The 18648-nt window shown below is 46.5% G+C and overlaps 2 protein-coding genes across 3 annotated transcripts; both read left to right on the plus strand.

Moving 5' to 3' along the window:
- Positions 1–704: 704 nt before the first annotated feature.
- LOC139339995 (uncharacterized) lies at positions 705–4260 on the plus strand. Of its 2 annotated transcripts, XM_070975525.1 has the most exons (8): positions 712–1270; positions 1566–1684; positions 2322–2382; positions 2455–2522; positions 2674–2776; positions 3330–3448; positions 3590–3735; positions 3823–4260. In XM_070975525.1, the coding sequence occupies exons 1-8, from the start codon at positions 1210–1212 to the stop codon at positions 3929–3931; spliced, it is 786 nt and encodes a 261-aa protein (XP_070831626.1). In that variant the 5' UTR covers positions 712–1209; the 3' UTR covers positions 3932–4260. The 2 variants fall into 2 exon arrangements, with proteins under 2 accessions (XP_070831625.1, XP_070831626.1); XM_070975524.1 differs by having other exon boundaries at positions 705–1270; positions 2322–2522.
- A 2295-nt stretch (positions 4261–6555) lies between these two features.
- On the plus strand, positions 6556–18495 carry LOC139339996 (cohesin subunit SA-2). The gene is made up of 32 exons (XM_070975526.1): positions 6556–6695; positions 7028–7123; positions 7198–7285; positions 7374–7547; positions 7655–7751; positions 7842–7918; positions 8000–8071; positions 8537–8741; positions 8837–8988; positions 9070–9143; positions 9215–9338; positions 9450–9548; positions 9750–9829; positions 9928–10035; positions 10131–10245; positions 10338–10455; positions 10936–11039; positions 11159–11251; positions 11346–11423; positions 11769–11969; positions 12293–12369; positions 12467–12554; positions 12637–12717; positions 12823–12915; positions 13002–13176; positions 15344–15474; positions 16503–16604; positions 16703–16854; positions 16946–17074; positions 17159–17349; positions 17436–17511; positions 17604–18495. The coding sequence occupies exons 2-32, from the start codon at positions 7074–7076 to the stop codon at positions 17737–17739; spliced, it is 3540 nt and encodes a 1179-aa protein (XP_070831627.1). The 5' UTR covers positions 6556–6695; positions 7028–7073; the 3' UTR covers positions 17740–18495.
- The last annotated feature ends 153 nt before the right edge of the window (positions 18496–18648 follow it).

The raw sequence follows: 18648 nt of genomic DNA on the forward strand, positions 1-18648 counted from the left end.
GGCAGTGCAGCAATGGTCAGATCATTTACTTCAGTAAAAGTATCAATAGCATGCCATAAAAATACATACACCTAAAGTATCACAAAGTTAATACCCTTAATGCAGAATTGCCCCGTCTCTCCATTCGCCTGTGCTGATAAATGTGTTTTAGTTTTGTTGGTGCATTAATATAAAAGGGGTGCTTTAATGTTGTGGTGTGTTCAGGAGCAACACAATATATAAGACATTTACACCTTGATTTGAATCTGAAAGGTAATAAGTAGCTGTGATGAACACGCTGTTACTGCTACTACTTTGATAAGGAAATAATCATTTGATGTAATTTTCCAGTGAGAATGTCAATTGTTTCCTAATTCCAGCTTCTCCTAAGTGATCGGAAACGGTATATTTCTGCATTTTAGACTGTAAGCTGTTACTGTGATGGTTGTTTTTCCAATGTTTCTTGACAGTATATAGACCAAACAATTGAGAAGATAAATCAGCAGATTAGTCAGCAGTGAAAAAAAACATAGTTAGAAAAATGTAGTGGACTGAAAGTCACAATATTTAGTATAATTTCCTTTAATTTCCTCCACTTTATTAAGGTGTGTTTGGTTGATGGTCCTGGATCAAACCTGTGGTGAAAACCTCTGCTTTAAAGCAGCATCCTCTCCAAGTGATGCTCCCAGCCTCATCTCTAAAACATGACATCATTCACAAAGGCCAGTCCTCAGTGTGTGTGTGAGCGAGCGTGTGTGTGAGCGTGTGGGTGTGAGGGGTGTTCAAAACTGAAAATCGCAGACTGTGACTGCACGGCTGCTGTTGCTAAAGGCGTGTGCATTGTTCGTCTTTGTGTGCGTGCGTGTCTGTGTGTGTTTTTTTTTTTTTTTCAATTACATCGAGCTTTCAGCAGCTCCATGGATCATCCGGAGGAAGAGGGTGTTTTCTCCACCTTGCGGCTGCGTGTGAGCATCGTCACCTGCGAGGAAACGACGAATTACGGATAAAGAAACATTCTGTCGGCGTTCCTTCGCCCCGCCTGAGCGACCGACACTCGAACGCACCCTCTGCGATAGATAGCTCCGACCAAATGCGATCAAACAAACAAACAGACAACTATCTATTGTACTCTAGCCTCATCTAGGCTGCTGCCTCTGCCTTCCTATGGCTCGCACCAGCGGGACGCATTCAGGAGAGCAGTGAGGTAATCACCGCCGGGTCCGGTCAGACATGGCAGTGAGCGCGTCAGAGCCGCTCTGTCAGCCGTCCGCTTACCACGAAGCTTTCAAAGGTAAGTCCAATTATGACACACTCTTTCATGTCAGGTGGTGGCAGCGTTATGTTGAAATCTTTCTGCTGTTTGGATGAAATGGCATCTTGGGAGCAGCGCGCCCCTCAGGAACGGACTCATCTCGGCGCTCTAACCACTCCCCTCCGGTCCGGTCAGCCCTGAATCTCTGTCCTCCCGTGGACCTGTAGCACAGGTGGCACAGGCGCGGTTTTTTATGGGCTGGAGAGGTGTGTTTATGAGGGTGTGAGGGGGCGGCTGTCAGAAAGGCCTGCTGATTTGGCTGCTGTGTGCTCAGTGGAGTTGCAGGTGAAGAGACCGCTGATGCCTGTCCAGCTGAGTCCAGAGCAGGTGGGAGTGGAGATGTTGTGTCTGTGTGGGCAACTGGACCTCCTCATCAGGGCGCAGATGCAGCAGGTAGGATGACGTGAGCGCTGCGTGCGTCACTCCCACCACCTGAACTCACGTTCATCTCCTCCACTTTCTCCCCAGTCTACATCAATTCTCAGCTGTCAAGTGAAATTAAAGTAAAAGTCATACCGAGAACTAATCAGCGCCTTCCTTGTAGCTACATCTCCATCAGCTGAGCCAAAGCAAACGAACAGGCATGTTGGAAGTGTAATGCATCAACTAATGCACCACACACGCCCTTTAGATGAGAGTTAATCAGCACCGGGTGTGCATTAATCACATCTGATCATGTGGGCCATGAATCTTGAGGAGGAGGATGACAAGAAATGCACTTCACAGAGGGCTGATGCACAAACTGATGTCCACACAACAACAATTAGGACGTGCACGTGCATATTCTACCATCTTTCATTTGTTTTCAGCAGTATTTCCTTTAGTTTTAAACAAAATAAAACTTTTCTGTACATTTGTAATATAATTCATCAAAGTGCATGGATGAAAGGAACACCTCAACTTGTTGAACATTAACATCTTAAACATATGTCTCAATACCCCAATAAACTGTTGTTTATACGTGTGCAGTCTGTCCTGCTGTTGCTCCTCCTTTTATTCTGTGGCATTAATCGTAGTTTCTATGGGACAGTTCCAGGAGCAGTTAGGACAAGGCTGTAGCCCGGAGGAGTCAGACACTTTCCAGGCCCAAGGTCAGTGTGGCAGAGTGTTTGTTATGATTTGGATAAGCTTCTGTATGATTTTTTTGTCCTGTTTTCTTAAAGGATCAGAGATTCTTGACCAGATGCTGCAGTGCCTTGAACATCTACCAAAGCCTATGCCACAGCTGGAGGTATCACATCTCACATCACTGTCCAAACAAAACTGCATGCCATGTAATAGCAGAGCACTCACTTCACTTATCTCCCTAAAAGAACTGAAGCTAAGACAGTGGAAGTGCTGCATGTTGTACCATTGATCAGAGGGTTCATGTGTTTCCTCAGGACTACCTGGACATGGTGGGTCTGTCGGCAATGTTCCCTCGTGTGGAGGTGTTCCTCATTCAAGGCAGCCCAGTGGACATGCTGGAGAGGCCGCCAATGGACGGTAAGAGATCCAGCTGAAGGGGGTCCATGTTTATTCCTAGCCAGGAGGAAGAAGCATGTTTCAATCTCTACTGTTTTTGAAGACAGACTTGATTTGCTTGTAATACTTTGCAGATTAAGATTTTACAAGGAAATGTCTTTTGTATATGATGCATTGTTATACAGCAGATTAAATGAGCCTTTAGCTTATAAAGTATTTAACACCGGCTCTGTCTTGACAGTCCACAACATTGAATGCTCTTTACATATTAATGCATTAGTATTAATAAGTGTAATAAAACACTGACAGGAGCGATTATTCCGAGTACTTTTGATACTTTAAATACATTTTTCTAACACCTCGGCACGTTTACTCAAGTAAGATTTTGAATTCGATTTAGAGCTTTTATTTCTAAGGAACTTTGTTTCTGCTTTTACTGATGGAGCTAAATTTCCTTCCACCACGGGTTATAGCAAGGTAAAAATATGTGTTCTCTCCACACTTTTATATTCATGTGGATGTATAACATAACAATGACAGAGAAGAGGTGCTGGTGCTTCTTCTTCTTCTGCAGAATACTTCTTCCACATTGCCAGACTGAACCAGCTCCTGGTGCTGAGTCAACAGCTAGAAGAAGATATCAGGCACCTTGGAAGTCATAAATACATCGCCCACCAGCTCTCGGTTATATATGTAAGGAGAATAAACCACATGTATCACATTCAGCATCACCTTCAGCTTTTTTTTTCTATTATGCATCAACCTCTGTGTTTTCAGTCCACTGTGTAAATTGTGCGCTTTTAAACATTGCTTTTTTTTTTTTTTTTTTTTTAGCAAGTCATCAGCTCTTTCAGAGGAATTCAGGCTTTCTCTGAAATAAAGAAAGATATTGAGGCCAACTTCAAACAGATGAAACAGTGTCTGGTGGTGGAGGAAGGCTCCAGGCATGAACCTCAGCTGGCTGCTCAGTACATCAACTGGTGAGTTCAGATCCAAAGTTAAGCTGGCAGAGATGATGACTAACGCAGCAGCGGTCTGACATCAACCACATGCTGTTCTCTGTGTAGGATATTAGAAATAACTCAGAGCTTAACCTCAGTGGTGTTGTCACTGCCGGAGGAGCTGACGGACGACCTTCACCAGGCCGTGACCTTCGTATCACACTTCCTGTCCTGACTCGCCCTGACAAATGCGTCTGTGTCTGCGCATCCCGACGCTCCAGGTCTCTCCAGGAGTCTCCTGCTTCTAAATGAACTGATGTTATGACTGAAAAGGTGCTACACAGCTTGATCCAGCTGATTGACGGTGGGACTGGAGAGCCTACTTAATTTATGAATCATGTAGGTTTTTATATCGTCCTCCTGAATGTGGCACATATTTAGTACCTGTAGTGGGTCGGTGGTTTGGAAATGAATGTACATTTGTTGAATTGCTCCTTGCACTACTGTTCTCTCTTTTTTTTTAGCTTAAGGTGGAAAAATACAATTGAATGCAAAAGGGAACTACGCCTTCTTTCTGTCATGGGATTGTGTTTGTCCTCACTTCAGACACGTTTGGTAGACGTGATCATATCCAAGAATAGACCTTTAGGCCAGACATTGTGACTAGTCATGGCAGGTAAAGCACAGGAGCTAATACCTGCAAACAGGCTAAATACACCCTCTATAAAGGTAATTGATACTTAGATAAAGTAAACTGGAAATGTATTAATTGAAGTACAGTCAAATGCTACATGGCTCAGTGTCATGGCTTACTGGGACTCTTACAGAACAGAGCCACTGTTAATACTATCAGTAACACCTGTGCTTTTCCAACTGTTCCATTGTTTAGTGTGTTTCTGTTATTGTGTGACTATTAAATCTGAGTTAACGCTTTAAAAGACAGTAGTCACACAATAACAGCCAATCCATCTGATTGAGGCACTGCAACTCCTGTGTCCTGTGAGGTAAAATCACTGCTTCCGTCAAAGGAGTCTGGTGGCTCTGAATGGAGCATAGATGGATATCACGGCTTCAGTTCTTGTCTGACGGTAAGGTAAAGTGGTAACAATATTCCAAATATAGTGCACACTTAAACTGATATTGACTAAAATACGTTTTACAGCAGTACATTACATAACCTCATACACCAGAACTCCAGCTGTTTCTATAAGCTGGGGCCGTGCAGAACATCTACCGTGACTATGGATAAGTACCTCCAACAACCATGTTTCAAAAAACCTGAATTATCCCTTTAATTGGGCAGCAAATGTTTTCTAAACAAGTGCCTAAACCTGCTGGATGCAATATGCTAAATTACCAGTTTGGCAAAGTAGGCACTGCAGCAGGCCTCCGACCACTGTGTGGCAGTTAGTTTGTGGTAATCAGAAACATCACCTAATCTTCAGGCCCCACCTTGTAGAGGTGCATCAAGTTAATATCTAGTTTTAAGGCCTTTGTTTTGTCAGTTTACATTATCTTTATGGTGCATATTCCAACATAGATTAATGCTTAATCAAATGACCACAAATCCTGATTAATTACAAATGAACACATACACAATGCACACCTCATTTTGCCTGCTGGGTTCAGCCCTGGTTAGATATACACAGGCCATGTTAGCTTGCACTGGGGTTCCAGGACATAATGAGCTGCTGGGCCCCGATTAACCCCTTGTGTCTCCCCCTCCCCCTGCATATTCCTATTTTGGAGATTACAGTCGGAGGTTTGCTGTGTGGTAATTTGATAAACCACAAATTAATTTAGGAATATACACCATATAAGCACAGTATCAGGACTGTTATCAGTCTCAGTATGCTTAAACTAGATTTTAATGTAGGCCCACTGCTCCAAACAGAGCCCACCTGAAAATCCCAAATGATATTGTACAGTACAAGTGCATATTTCCATATTCCCAAACAAATATTATAATTCATGAAATTAACCAAACCACATCATGAGCACTGGGCTTCTGGGGGCCCTGGAGGAGACAGCTGATTGCCTTCTTTGCTTGGCTGGTACTCAAACCCAGCCTGTGCTGGAAAGCACTCCATTTATCAAAGTACTGAACTAGTACAAATGAGATACTTTTACTTTGTTTGAGTATTTCCTTTTTCTGCTGCATTATTCTTGTAATTCAATGCATCTCAGAGGGAAATATTATGCGTCAGTACATGTATCCATCAGGTGAAGTTACTTTAAGTATAACCTGCTATAGTTACTTAAGTTATAGTTAATTAACATTTGATGCTTTCATTCTATTTTATTGCTAATACAAATCTGCACTTTTGTTTGACTAAAATTTTGAACACAGGAATTATAATCTTTTTAGATTGTAGGATTTCTACTTTTTTAAGATTTGACCGTGAAACTGTCAGATCTGCTCGTCTATGATGAGTAAATGGCGCCCTCTGCTGTTCAATGGCCGCAAAGCGTTAAACCAGACAGCTCCCTTATGAATTAACAACTCCTCGCGTGGTTAATTAAAATACACGAGAGACACAAACGGGCCGTGTGAAGGCATTTTACAGCAAACTAACAGCAGGAAGTACACACAGCGTGTCGTCTGTTGTGTGTCGGTGCTCCATTAAAACGTGTCTCTCACTGTCATAATTCCTGTCGCCGCTGAGCTCGTCTGTCTTCCGTCTGCAGCGTCTCTCCTCCAGATGTTTGTTGACAGTGCTAAGGCATGCAGAAAGCCCCAAAGAACACCGTCTGTCTGTCACAGCCGCCGGGGGCGGGACCAAAGTCTGAGGGACGTTTCACCAAAACCAATCGCATGAGTTCATTTGGGTTCGTCAGCCAATCGGGATCTGTTAGGCTGTCCGGCAACTTGACTGTGAGAGCGGAGGAGAAGACGCAGAATGTTGGTGGAAATGTTTGAATGTTCTTCATGTGACAGTCTGCGGATTTAACATCACACACCTGAGAGCAACCCGGAAGCGTGAATCGACGTGAAGAAGGTGAGTGTGAGGAGTTTAGGAGCCACTGAGCTGTCAGTCAGCTTTAATCTCACGGCGGGATTACTTCAGGAAATGATCTCCGCTGCTTTAGTTTCTACAAACATACATGTTAGCGGACAGTGTTGTCTTCAGGCTGTCCCTCCAGCGCTCAAGTGTCCTGAAGCCAAGCAGCTGCTCTGCCGAAGTGTCCTTGAGCAACCCTTTCAATCCCTCCCAGATCCTCCCTGTGGAGGGGATCATTTACATGTCCCCTCTAACAGGAGATAGATCCTCGTTGGAGATCATTGTGCTTGCACAGGCTGTCTGTCCTCACTGTCTTCCTGTGTGTCCAGATGCAGACCCACACACCTGAGCCCTGCGTGGAGACCTGAGGGGGACATGATACCTGAGCCTGCAGCCACAGCGGCGTCCAGGCCCTCAGAGCACAAGTAAGAGTGTGTATGCTTTGTGCTGACTTCATTTCCTGGTCATGTGATCTAACTCCATGTGTTTGACTCCCCAGGAAGAACTCTCACAATGAGGCGAACTCCTCAGGGACTGTCAATCATTCAGAGGACGAGTCGGGGAATGAGAATCGACAGAAGAGCGTGGTGGGTGTCTGTCTCTTGTGTTTGGTAAGCAGGGTGTCCAGAAACGCTCCAGAAAGGAAATTTACCGTCCTGTCTGTCACGTCTCCAGCGCCCACAGAGACGAAGGAAGAGAGCGCACAAGGGCTCGGAGAATGTCGCGAGCACGAGCGCCAAAGCCGCCCGCAGCGGCGTCGGCAGAGCGGGAGGCAGCCACGCCAAGCAGAGGCACGTGGAGGCCGTCACCCTGTTCGAGGTGGTCACCATGGGCAGGGGCGCCATGCAGGTGAGACCAGCCAACCCTCAGCCGGGATGCATCAGCTTCTTGTCTTATTGTCAGAATATTCACACACAGGAAACACACTCACTGACTGCCGTGTGACGTCCGAGCAGGCGGTGATCGATGACTGGGTCGAGGCTTATGCGACGGACAGAGACGCGTCCCTCCTCGATCTCATCAGCTTCTTCATCCAGTGCTCAGGGTGCAAAGGCAAGCAGACGCCCCCACAGCACACACACACACACACACACCCAGAATACACACAGTCAGCTTTACATTCCCCGCCTGTCTGTTCCTCAGGTGTGGTCACAGCAGAGATGTGTCACAGCAAGGAGGACAGTGAGGTCATGAGTCAGATGGTGGAGCAGCTGGATGAGGTAAGATGTCTCCAGTCTGAGGTTCGTCCTGCGTCTTTCAGCGGTTTGAACCCTCAGACTGCATGGCGGTGTGTGTTCCAGGTGGCTGGTCTGCAGTATAAGAAGTTTCTGGCCTTCCCGTGGATCCTCACGGTCACGTGGCCCATGGATACGGTGAGTGGAGCCTCCGTGCGTAAAGGATTTACGTCTTTCCCGCTCCTGTATGAGAGGGTCTCAGTGATTCTAAAGTTCTTACTTCATTCACATTCTCTCTACCTGTTGATGCACATGGTAGCACAAGACACTGCGCTGTGTGTGACAAGCACAACCCCATGAGATTACTGTGTTACACTATGTTCACACTGTATTTTATTGTCTTTCGTCCGCTTTTCTTCATTTCACATAATGTCCCTCTTCGGGGACACAGTCTCTCTCCCCTGTTCAGTACTGCAACCTTTGAAGATGACCAACTTGTTTCTGTTTTCCGTCTCACTGAACTGATATCCTCCTGCTTTAAACTCCTGAGCGATCCCCCATCGACTCATGTCCCGTCCCAACACACTCCTTCACATCATAAAGTGAAGATGCCTGGAGGTGATGGAGTGTTTTCCCTCCCCCCTCCCCTCCTCTCCGCTGCAGGATAGCGTGGAGTACCCCCTCATACAGTCTGGACCGTACGGCCGCTGGTTCCACTCCGAGTTCTGTGACTTTGTGTCGGTGCTGGTGGCTCAGTGTCAGCACAGCGTCATATTTGACAGTTACCTGATGAGCACCCTCATCTCGCTGCTCACCGAGCTGTCCAACTCTTATGTGCGCGCCTTCAGACACACCTGCACGCTAGCAGGTAAGATACAGGTGACCGACACGCACGCAGATGCATAAAGACGTTCAATAAACTAATCCGTCCTTTTGATTTTTGACACGGGTGTCCCTGCTCAGCGGTGAAGCTGCTGAGCTCTCTGGTGGGCGTGGCTCTGAGCCTGAGCGTCAGCATCGAAAACAGCCAGAAACTGTGTGAGGTGCAGAAGACAAAGACGCTGAGACAGAAAAGCACACTGCAGCTGGAGAGAATACAGAAGAAGATCACGGAGGTAAGACCAGCGTGACGCCGGCTGTGTGGACAGGAAGTGTGTGTGAATGAGTCATGTTTGCCTTTCTTCATGCTCCTCAAGCTGCAGGACAAGAGGGCGGAGATCGAGAGCATGATGGACGTCATCTTCAAAGGAGTTTTTCTGAAAAGATATCGGTAAGTGTTTCTTTAAATGCACATTAGATCCCATTTCACGTGGAGCTGATTTGATGTGTGTGCCTGTGCAGCGACGTGCTTCCAGAAATCCGCTCCATCTGTATGGAGGAGTTGGGTTTGTGGATGAAGCTCTACAGCTCTGCATTTCTCAACGACAGCTACCTCAAATACATGGGCTGGATGATGCACGACAAGGTAAACAACAGCAAACATGGAAGGAAGCACAACGTGACACGAAGGCAGAAAACAAGCTAGACACTGTGCACTCTGCGCTGTCTCTGCACCGACGTGTGCTTCCTCTTTCAGGTACCAGATGTGCGTCTGAAGTGTGTGTTAGGTCTGCAGGGTTTGTATGGAGACCCTCTGCTCCTCCCTAAACTGGACCTGTTCACCAGCCGCTTCAAGGTAAACACCTCTGCCTAAAGCTGCACCAACGCGCTCACAGCGATACAAAACCTAAACAAACAGGCTCTGCAGAGACGCAGAGTTTGGTGATGAGTGTGTGTTGTTGGCGTTATGTTACTCACCAGAATATGAATAATGCACGTTTAGACAGACGTGTTTGCATACGTGTGCACTCACGCGTGTTCACTGTGTGTGTTCCAGGAGCGGATGATCTCCATGACCCTGGATAAGGACAATGAAGTGGCAGTGCAGACCATGAAGCTACTGGTTCTCATCTCCAAGTGAGTCTCCAGCCTGTTTGTCCACTTGATCATTTTCCAATCCTCCTTAATGTTTTTGTTTGGTTCTTCTTTGCATCCAACCACCTCTGACTCCTCAGAACATCTGACGATGTGCTCAGTCCAGAGGACTACAAGCTGCTCCTCCAGTTTGTTTACTCCTCACAGCGCCCTCTTGCGGCCACCGCAGGGGAGCTGCTCTTCTCAAGGTACGCTGACCTCCATCACATGAAACAAACCAACAGAAACAAACCAATCAGCTAACTTGTGTTTGCCTGATTATTGTTGGTTATTGTCCTGTCAGGCTTCTCAACACTGTAGCATCTGATACTCAGGATGAGGTGAATGAGGAGGAGGCACATAAACTACAAACCTTTGCCCAGCTGAAGGCTCTGCTGCAGTTCTACCAGGGGTCTGAGGTGAAAACACACGGGCGGCTGCAACACATGATGCTGTGTGTCGTCCTCCGTAACACGGACGGACTAACGCCTTGTCTGTCTGATGCGTTTAGCTGCACAAGCACGTGGTGTACCTGGTGGACAGTCTGTGGGACTGTGGTGGAGCCCTGCTGAAGGACTGGCCCACGCTCACATCTGTCCTGCTGCAGGACCCTTCCTCACACACTGCAGGTAAATGTGATGTGTGTGTTTGGTGTATGGACGGGGCAGGTGAAGGATTTTTAAAAAAATCAGGGGCCACAGAGGGGCCATACATCTAGAGTGTGACCCAGCATGATGTGGGGGTATGAGACACTTCATTTCCTAGATCTCTGAAAGGCATAGGGGCACTTCAGGGACCAATCAGATTTCATCTAGGGCCAAAGCCCCTATGGCTTCACCCCTGGATCAGCCTGCAGAGGGATTTCTCTAAATCTAAATCTAAATCTAGTGCTTATCGATGACTTAAACATATTTTGGAACATTTTCAGGCGTTTTCAGTGAAGAGGAACTTTTTCAAAGCAGCATCCCATTGTTATTACACTTGAACTGTAATCTTTTTGATTTGTTTGTTTGTTTAAAGCATGTTGTCATCTCACTTCATCTTTAGGGGAGATCATGTCACAGACATTGAGTGTACAGTCATCGTCTTGTGTGTGTGCGTTTGTGTAGGTCTTACTCTGGCAGAGCAGGCTGTGCTCGTAGAGGTCCTGGTGGCGTCGGTGCGTCAGGCCTCAGAGGGACCAGCGCTGGTAGGAAGGAGTGGAGCAAAGAAGGTCAGCAGAGATCTGTCCTCCCGTATGAGACAGCTCTGCATCACTGTGAGCCTGATGAGATGGCGCTGACACACTGACACTGAATTATATTTTAATGAATGAGCCTGTGTGTCTTTCAGGTTTTGAGTGCCAGGGACAAAAAAATCCTGACGGATGACTGCACTAAGCTCACTGAACACCTCCTCAAGGTGCTTCCTCAGTTACTGTCCAAGGTATTTATATCACATATACTCTGTCTGCATTAAGAACATCCAGATCTCAGTGCTGCATCATCAGATTTTGTCACTCATGTCATTCTCTGCTCAGTTCTCAAGTCGTTGTGACGTCGTTGCCTCCCTGATGAAGATCCCTCAGTATTTCCTCACAGAAGCTGGAAACACACAGGTCTGCATCCCAGCCGTTCAGCATGCACAAACAGTACCATGAAGAATGAGTGGGGTCACACAGTTCCTTCAGCTGAAATCACAAAGTTCAGCAGAGGAACTTGTCTAACTGGGGCAGTTGTTTGTTGTTTGATTACCCATTGATCTACTAATTATTCATCTTATAGTCTTCAACATGCTGAAAAACAATGATAAACACCAAATGAACTGAATGTGACATCTAAAAGTTCTTTAGTTTGTTATTAGTATTATTAGTTAGTTAGTTGCCAAAACTAATACTCAAGTAATAATTTTTGTGTCTGTATCTTTATTTGCCTTAACCCCGTGCTCACATCCTGATCCTCAGGCGCTGTCCAGCCTGATGGCAGAGATGGGAGCTGTTCTGGAGCTCCACTCCAGCCCTGCTGTCCTCGAGGCTGCAGCCCGCACCTACCTCAGTCTGTGTGGGGAGGAGACGGCCGGGTGCTCGGTGGCCCGGGCTGCCAGAGACTCTCTGGTCCAGCACTGGGTGGACCAACTGACCGCGCTGCTGGGGGACTCACTCCAGGTGAGGGGCACTGTTACACTCTATGTATACCCCACCCCACCACAGTCCCAAGAAAAGAGCAAGGGGTCATCAGATACTTCTACTACACAAAATAATGGACAACCAATGAGAGAAGAAAAACTGTTCTTCATTCTGATTGAGCTGCTAACAGCTGATGTCCACACTGAAGTCATAACCTGTGAGAGGAGTCACTAGTAGACCCTTTCTTTATTCTAAGAGGTCACAGGTCAAGACGGTTGGGAACTGTTGGGATGCATGCATGCTAAACACCCAAAGCTTCACCAGACAAGATGACTTATTTTTGTCGTCTTTCTGTGTTGCAGGGTGACAGATTTCCTGCTGACGAGGAGAAAACGGGAGAAATTCTCGCCACACTGAAGAAACTCAGAGCTTTCCACAAGTAGGCGGCGTTCACAGCTAAGTTTGAGCCCTCAGTATACTGCCGGTGATGTGTGTTTATTGGTTGTACGTATCTGTCTCTCTTCACGTGCCGTTAGCTGTCATGACCTCTTCCAATGGAACCTGTTTGAGCTGTTGTCTCCTCTGCTGTCGGTGGAGAGCGGCCAGGGAGGAGCACCGCCTGAGGTAGCACCACTGAAAACCTAGCCACCTAGTTTTTTGAGGCGTATGTATCCATTAGAAGTGTCCTCTTCTCTTTTGTCTGAAGGTGCTCCTGGAAGTGCTGCAGTGTCTATCTTACTCCATGCTCTGGTCCCTCAACATGAGCAGTGAAACGCTGACCTCCAGAGTGAGTGGCTGCACATTTTAGCTCGTAAATGTAGACACTTGCAGGGAAAATGTCACATATCTGTGTGTGTGCGTGTGTGTGTGTGTGTGTATGTATGTGTTTTAGGACAAGGCTGTCGCCCAGAGACTCCAGCTGCGTCTCTTCTGTGAGAGAGGTCATCGCTGTCTCTCCTACTCTGACCACAGCGTGCGGCAGCAGGTGAGCCAGGAAGCAGAAACTGATGCTTAATGAGCGACGGCACCGTTAATTAGCCCGTCTGACTTCCTCTCGTTGCTCCATGTTAGGCTTTTCTGGGCATCTGCGACGTTCTGACGGCTCATTCCTACCAGCTGCACGTGTGGGATCCCACCTCCTTCGGTCCACTGCTCTACACTCCCAGCCCCAAACTGCAGAGGGCGCTGTTGACCTTCGTATGTGTGCACGTTTTCGTTGGACCGGACTGTGACAGCCAGTGCGGCGGTGAGAGCTCAGCCTGTTCACATGAATCCTTGTTTTTTCCACTCTGCCTCGGTGGAAATTTGCTTGCTCTCTGTTACTTCACGCGGGTGTTTGAGCTTCACAGCGCAGAATGAATCGTGGGCAGAGTTTTACACCGGGAGGCTGTTTTCACATTCATCTGCTGAAGGGGCGAAAGTTTCTCTGAGCTCTGACTTTAACACCAGCATGTGTGAGCAGGATTTTGTGACATCACAACAATGTAAAGATACTCCATTGCAAGCAGAAGTGCTGCATTCAAAATCCTACTTAAGTAAAAGTACGAAATTATCAGCTGCAAGTGCTCATAATGGAGAAAATGTCCCCTGTGACTGATATATGATCAGATTGCACAAGTAGTAAGAATACTTCTGCACTGTGTAAATGATTTTTTAGTCCAGTCATGTCCAGCTTAGGGGTCCGGCCCCCTCCAAAGTGTCGCATAATAAACCTGACGGCTTGTAAAGGAACAAATTCCTATAAGTTTCACATTTTTCTCTAATCTTTCTCCTTTTAGTGATGGGTGAGTTGACCTCTCTGAGCAGTGAACAGTTATTGAAATGAAGCCAGAGGCTTAGAGGGGAAATGTCTCTGGTGGAACTGCTAACAGCTCACAGACATCTGAAACAGGACATGGGGCCCCAAAACACAGCTTTTTGGAAAGGGCCACGAGAGGCCAAAATGTGTGGGAACTGACGCTTTAATTGTCAATAATGCATTTCAGTTAATAAGCTTATTTATTTTGCTCATGCAAAATAAGAAACAACATCTGTCAAATAAAAGTGGAGTAGAAGTATAAAGGTGCTTAAAGGGAAAACACTAAAGGGAAGTACAAGTACCTCAAAATCATACTGAAGTACTGTACATGAATACATGTACTCACTGGTAGCCCCCTCCACCACTGCAGAGACCAGACTACCAGGCCCCCCATGTTGACCGCACATTTGAATTTTGTTTGCAGTGTCTTGGTTGCCGTCTGGCTGCTTTAGACGACCTCTGCTGTGCATGTTATGATGCTCAGCGTGTTCTGCATTGTCGCACAGCTTCCTCGTCGCGGCGTGTCAGACCTGGGCCGTGTGAGGCGGCGAGCACGCCGCAGCGCTGCACACCAGATGGCACTCTCACTCTGCCGCAGCACAGCGCCTTTCCTCGGGCCCTCGGTACTCCGAGCGCGGCAGTGATTGAGTGCAGCAGCTCACCGTGGTAAAAACATGCAGATATTAAATGCATGGCCACACATTTGGCGTAATAACTGACTGCAGAGCTGCCCGCTGACTGTAAATGGGGTCTGATTTCCAACCCGACCTGACAATTGACCCTCAATTACAAAGGAAGCCTTGTTAATATGGTCAGACTGAACCTGGCTTGACTAATTTGTATGAAAGGACGTTGGACTTTGTTATGCAAAGCGCAGCAGCTTGTAAACTGATGACGGCAGTATGTTCCTGTCTGCTGTAAAATGAGAAAAACTAGGCTGACATGCTGGAAACACATAGTCTCCTCTTTGGAAAGTCCTGCAGGTAAACTTATGAATTCATTCATGGCTGCCTGGAAGTAACACATTTTATTGCCTTTACAATAGCTTCTTCTTTCACAGACATATTGCATCCAAATATGGGCTCGTCCAGAGAAGTCAATAGCTGTCCTGGTGGGAATCCCTTAAATGTTCAACCAAATACAATACGGGATTATTGGTTTTTGAACATGTAATAAAAAGCTATTGTTTTATTGGATTTGCCTGGTAATGGTTTTGTTATACAGACAGTGTTTTCTATTAGCTGCTGGATCAGAGATCACTCGGAGGGCAAGGGCACTGAGTTAAATCATAAAATCAGGGCAATCTCTTTCCGTGAGAAAATTCCATTAACTCTGGCTCACCTCCGAGCCTATTTTATTAGCCTTGTGAAAGATTGAAGCCACATGGTGTCACAACCATAACTCTAGTCTTATGTTATCTTTGATTTCCACCTGCTAAAGCCATTGTCCTGAAACTAACTAAAACACTTTCCCGCCTCTGCTTTGTTCTTTTCTTTCCGTTATATGATTTCTCATGATTAATCGCTCGTCTTGCTTCACCCCCATCCCCTTCCCTCGCTCTCGACCACTTCACCTCCATCCATCCACACGCTTCAACTCCATCTGGCTCCCTCAGTCAGTGAAAACTCGGAGCGGCTGGAGGACCTTCACAAGCGCAGAAATCTGCTTGCGGCTTACTGCAAACTGATAGTTCACAGCGTGCTGGAGATGAGCATGGCAGCCGAGGTCTTCATGTACTACATGAAGGTAAACGTTAACTCCTGAAAGGAAAAATGTGACATTTTGGGAGGTGTGTGTGTTAGCTTTCCTGCCAAACATTAGATGAGAAGATTGATACGGCTTTCATCTGTGGAAGCCGCAGCTTAGCTTAGCACAAAGACTGGAAACGGGGGGAAGCAGCTAGCCTGGCTCTCTCCAGAGGTCACCTGTAAAGGTGCAGTCGGCCTCGCGTCATTTGTGCGAAATCGATGGCTGAACAGCCAATAAACGACTGCGCAGATGTTAGGTGTAGCTAGCTAGCAGCGGACACACCGGCTGTGCGTGGGGGTGTGTCTCATCTTGCTCGTTTCAGAGCTGGATCAGCTCTGAAAAGGTCAGACTGAATCCATTATCATTCTGGTAGAGGGAAAAAAACGCTTTTTGTATTTCTTTAAAGCAATCACAATCATCTGGGGTGGCGCTAAGCCCAGAATAGCGTTGGGGGAACTTGTTTTGTTGCATCATTTTCTTGTGGAGAGGTGAGCCCGAGCATCACAATGGCTAAATCCCTGCAAAGCAAACAAAGCAGGCCTGCCTGATCCAAAACTTTGTTAAACTTACCGTTTTAGGGCGCTAACTGGGAGGTTGTTGCTGTTTCATGTAGCAGAAGAGGCTTTGAAGAGAAGCATGCAGATAATGGAAGAGGAGGAGAACCAGACGATTCAGGAAGTGAGACACCCCACTTAAGAGTCATTTCCTGTGTCTGTGTCACATGGCTGTTGAGTCCAATGGGAGAAGTGAGCACACTTCTATTTCTTGGTTGCGGGAGACTCCAGAAAGTCACTGCTCCCCCACTAAGAGATAGGCCGTCATAAAACCATGACTGTTTTCACTTAAACAATCACAGATTAATCACAGATTGAACAAACAAGACAGAATGTGTTAATTAGGAAGCTGTACAGGTGCTGCTGTTTCCCCTCATTTCCAGTCTTAATGCTAAGCTAAGCTAACCGACTGCTGGCTGCACCACACCACAGAGCTGTGGTTCATACTCATTTCTCCCTCTTTGTCCTCAGTACTATAACGACTTTGGAGACATCATCAAGGAGACGATGTACAGGACCAGGCAGACAGATAAGATAGAGAGTGCTCGCACTCTGGTGCTGTGTTTGCAGCAGGTATAGTTCCTCCACACACACCTTAAACACAGGCTTCGGCCAGGCTCTGGCGTGGGCGGGCTGTACGATGCTGATGCGTGTGTCCCCACTGTCCCCAGCTCTTTATGCGTCTTAAGCGAGAGCAGGAGAGTGGTGGCAGGGCTCACCCGGGAGTCCAGACCTTCACCAGCATCAAAGAGCTGGCCAGGCGGTTCGCCCTCACCTTCGGGGATGTGGTCAAGTTTCGCGAGTGCATCGTCATGATCCACAGGTCAGCATGGGCTCGTTTCTCTTGGGTTCGTCTTTTTGCTGTTTTTTTTCTGTCTGAAGTGTGTGTGTTGATTGTGTGTTAATATGTGCAGGAACGGCATTGAGTTTGTGTTCCAGGAGTTCAGTCAGACCCCAGAAACCCCTACGCCTGTGTACCTCTCTTACCTGACCATCCTCAGCGAGTTCTCCAGCAAACTGCTCAAACCAGACAAGAAAGCAGTGTAAGTGCTGCATGCGACACTTCCAAACACGTTTTCATATATTACATAACTTGGCTCTCTGAGAGTCTCGTCTTGTCCGTGCAGGTTCTCCTACCTGCAGAAGCACACGGCAGAGCACATCATTGACCTCAGGGAGGAGTGCTGGCAGCCGCTTATCTACTATCGTGCCTCCCTATTGGCTGTAGCTGAAGGGGAGGACGCCGTGTCCTACGTGAGCTCCGACAGGAAGCCCTACCCGCCCAATCGCTCGCCCTTCTCCAAACAAAAACTGGATGGTACTACACTAAACAACAAAGCCACTGAACACTGAATTTTCATTAAGTTCCAAGTGCATCATGGGTATCTTTTCTTTTTTTTTTAGGAAGCAAGTCCCCCTGCCCGTTCAGCCCCGCTGACTCCAGAGTCGGTAAAGTGCACAGGCCCAGCTTCAGTCCGAGGTGAGGCTCAGGGGCTTTCTCTTAGACTGTCATTCAGCAAACCTTTGTCCCCTCGCTCACGTTCATTACTCTAACCTCACCTAACGTCTCAGCCATCAGGAGAAGACAGCTGATCTGGACCCTTTTTGTGTCCCCGCGGAACCTGCTGCAAAAAGACTGAGCATGGAGGCGTCTGTGGTCAGCGCAGGCAACGAGGCGGACGATGACACTGTGGAAATCGAGCTGTAATCGGTGCTTCTGTCTGGATGACACGACCATCAAACTCTGAGAGAAACCTTTTCCTTTTTCGTCACGTGTTCTCTGCTAGACATCCCAATGTTTTTGTTGAAAACACAATATATCATGTTTTGTATGAGGGTGTAGTTTTAAAGGATAAGTCTGTCGTTTTTCTTACTGACAACAAATCTTATGAAAAGACCAACAGAAAATAGTCCCCAACAAATGCACTTTTACTGCTCTTTGACTCACATTTGCTAAAAACTAAAAATCCCAACTGTTCTGGCAAATTAGTGAGCCGTTTCTAAACAAGTAATCTTTGTATTTGTGATCAGTCGTTAAAGATTTAACACGTTCAGGCTTGGGGCCACATACAGGGAAGTCAGACAGACTAGAATTTCATGGAATTTGTTGACAGTGAGAAGACAGAATAACACTAAGCTTATTTAAATAATATCCGATTAATGCCAAGTATTTTACTCACAGACATCTTTCATTTGAGGACCACATGTATCAGTGTCTGTCAAGGTGTTTCCCCGCATACATGTCCATAGTATACTTGAATACAAGTGACACTAAATGATCCATCTTTTAAGTTTAGTTTTGGATCACACTCAGGTCCAACGTGCAGTTATCTCTGATCTCTGGCTTTATTGTCCTTCCTGTTGCTTTATTATTGCTCCTTATAGGAAATAGTTGGGTTATGGTTTGCCAAAAACTACTTCTGCATTGCTGTAAATTCATTTAAATAAACATGAGTCCAAACAAGTACTTTTCCCCAAGCTGGGATGTTTTTTTTCCAACATGGTGATTCCCATAAATACGTTAAACCTCGTTCCACTAAAAAAACCATGAAGACATTTTACAACATTTCAGAGTAGTTCATTGCCTTTCAGCATCTATCATGATGGACATCTATGC

The sequence above is a fragment of the Chaetodon trifascialis genome, chromosome 12 (assembly GCF_039877785.1).
Source record: "Chaetodon trifascialis isolate fChaTrf1 chromosome 12, fChaTrf1.hap1, whole genome shotgun sequence".
Taxonomy (NCBI): Eukaryota; Metazoa; Chordata; class Actinopteri; order Chaetodontiformes; family Chaetodontidae; genus Chaetodon; species Chaetodon trifascialis.

Coding starts and splice junctions, on each gene's coding strand:
- LOC139339995 (XM_070975524.1), top strand. CDS start 1,210: ATGGCAGTGAGCGCGTCAGAGCCGCTCTGTCAGCCGTCCGCTTACCAC. Junction 1,685..2,321: donor TCAGGGCGCAGATGCAGCAG/GTAGGATGACGT, acceptor TCTATGGGACAG/TTCCAGGAGCAGTTAGGACA. Junction 2,777..3,329: donor GGAGAGGCCGCCAATGGACG/GTAAGAGATCCA, acceptor CTTCTTCTGCAG/AATACTTCTTCCACATTGCC.
- LOC139339996 (XM_070975526.1), top strand. CDS start 7,074: ATGATACCTGAGCCTGCAGCCACAGCGGCGTCCAGGCCCTCAGAGCAC. Junction 7,919..7,999: donor TGGTGGAGCAGCTGGATGAG/GTAAGATGTCTC, acceptor TGTGTGTTCCAG/GTGGCTGGTCTGCAGTATAA. Junction 13,177..15,343: donor CTGTGACAGCCAGTGCGGCG/GTGAGAGCTCAG, acceptor TGGCTCCCTCAG/TCAGTGAAAACTCGGAGCGG.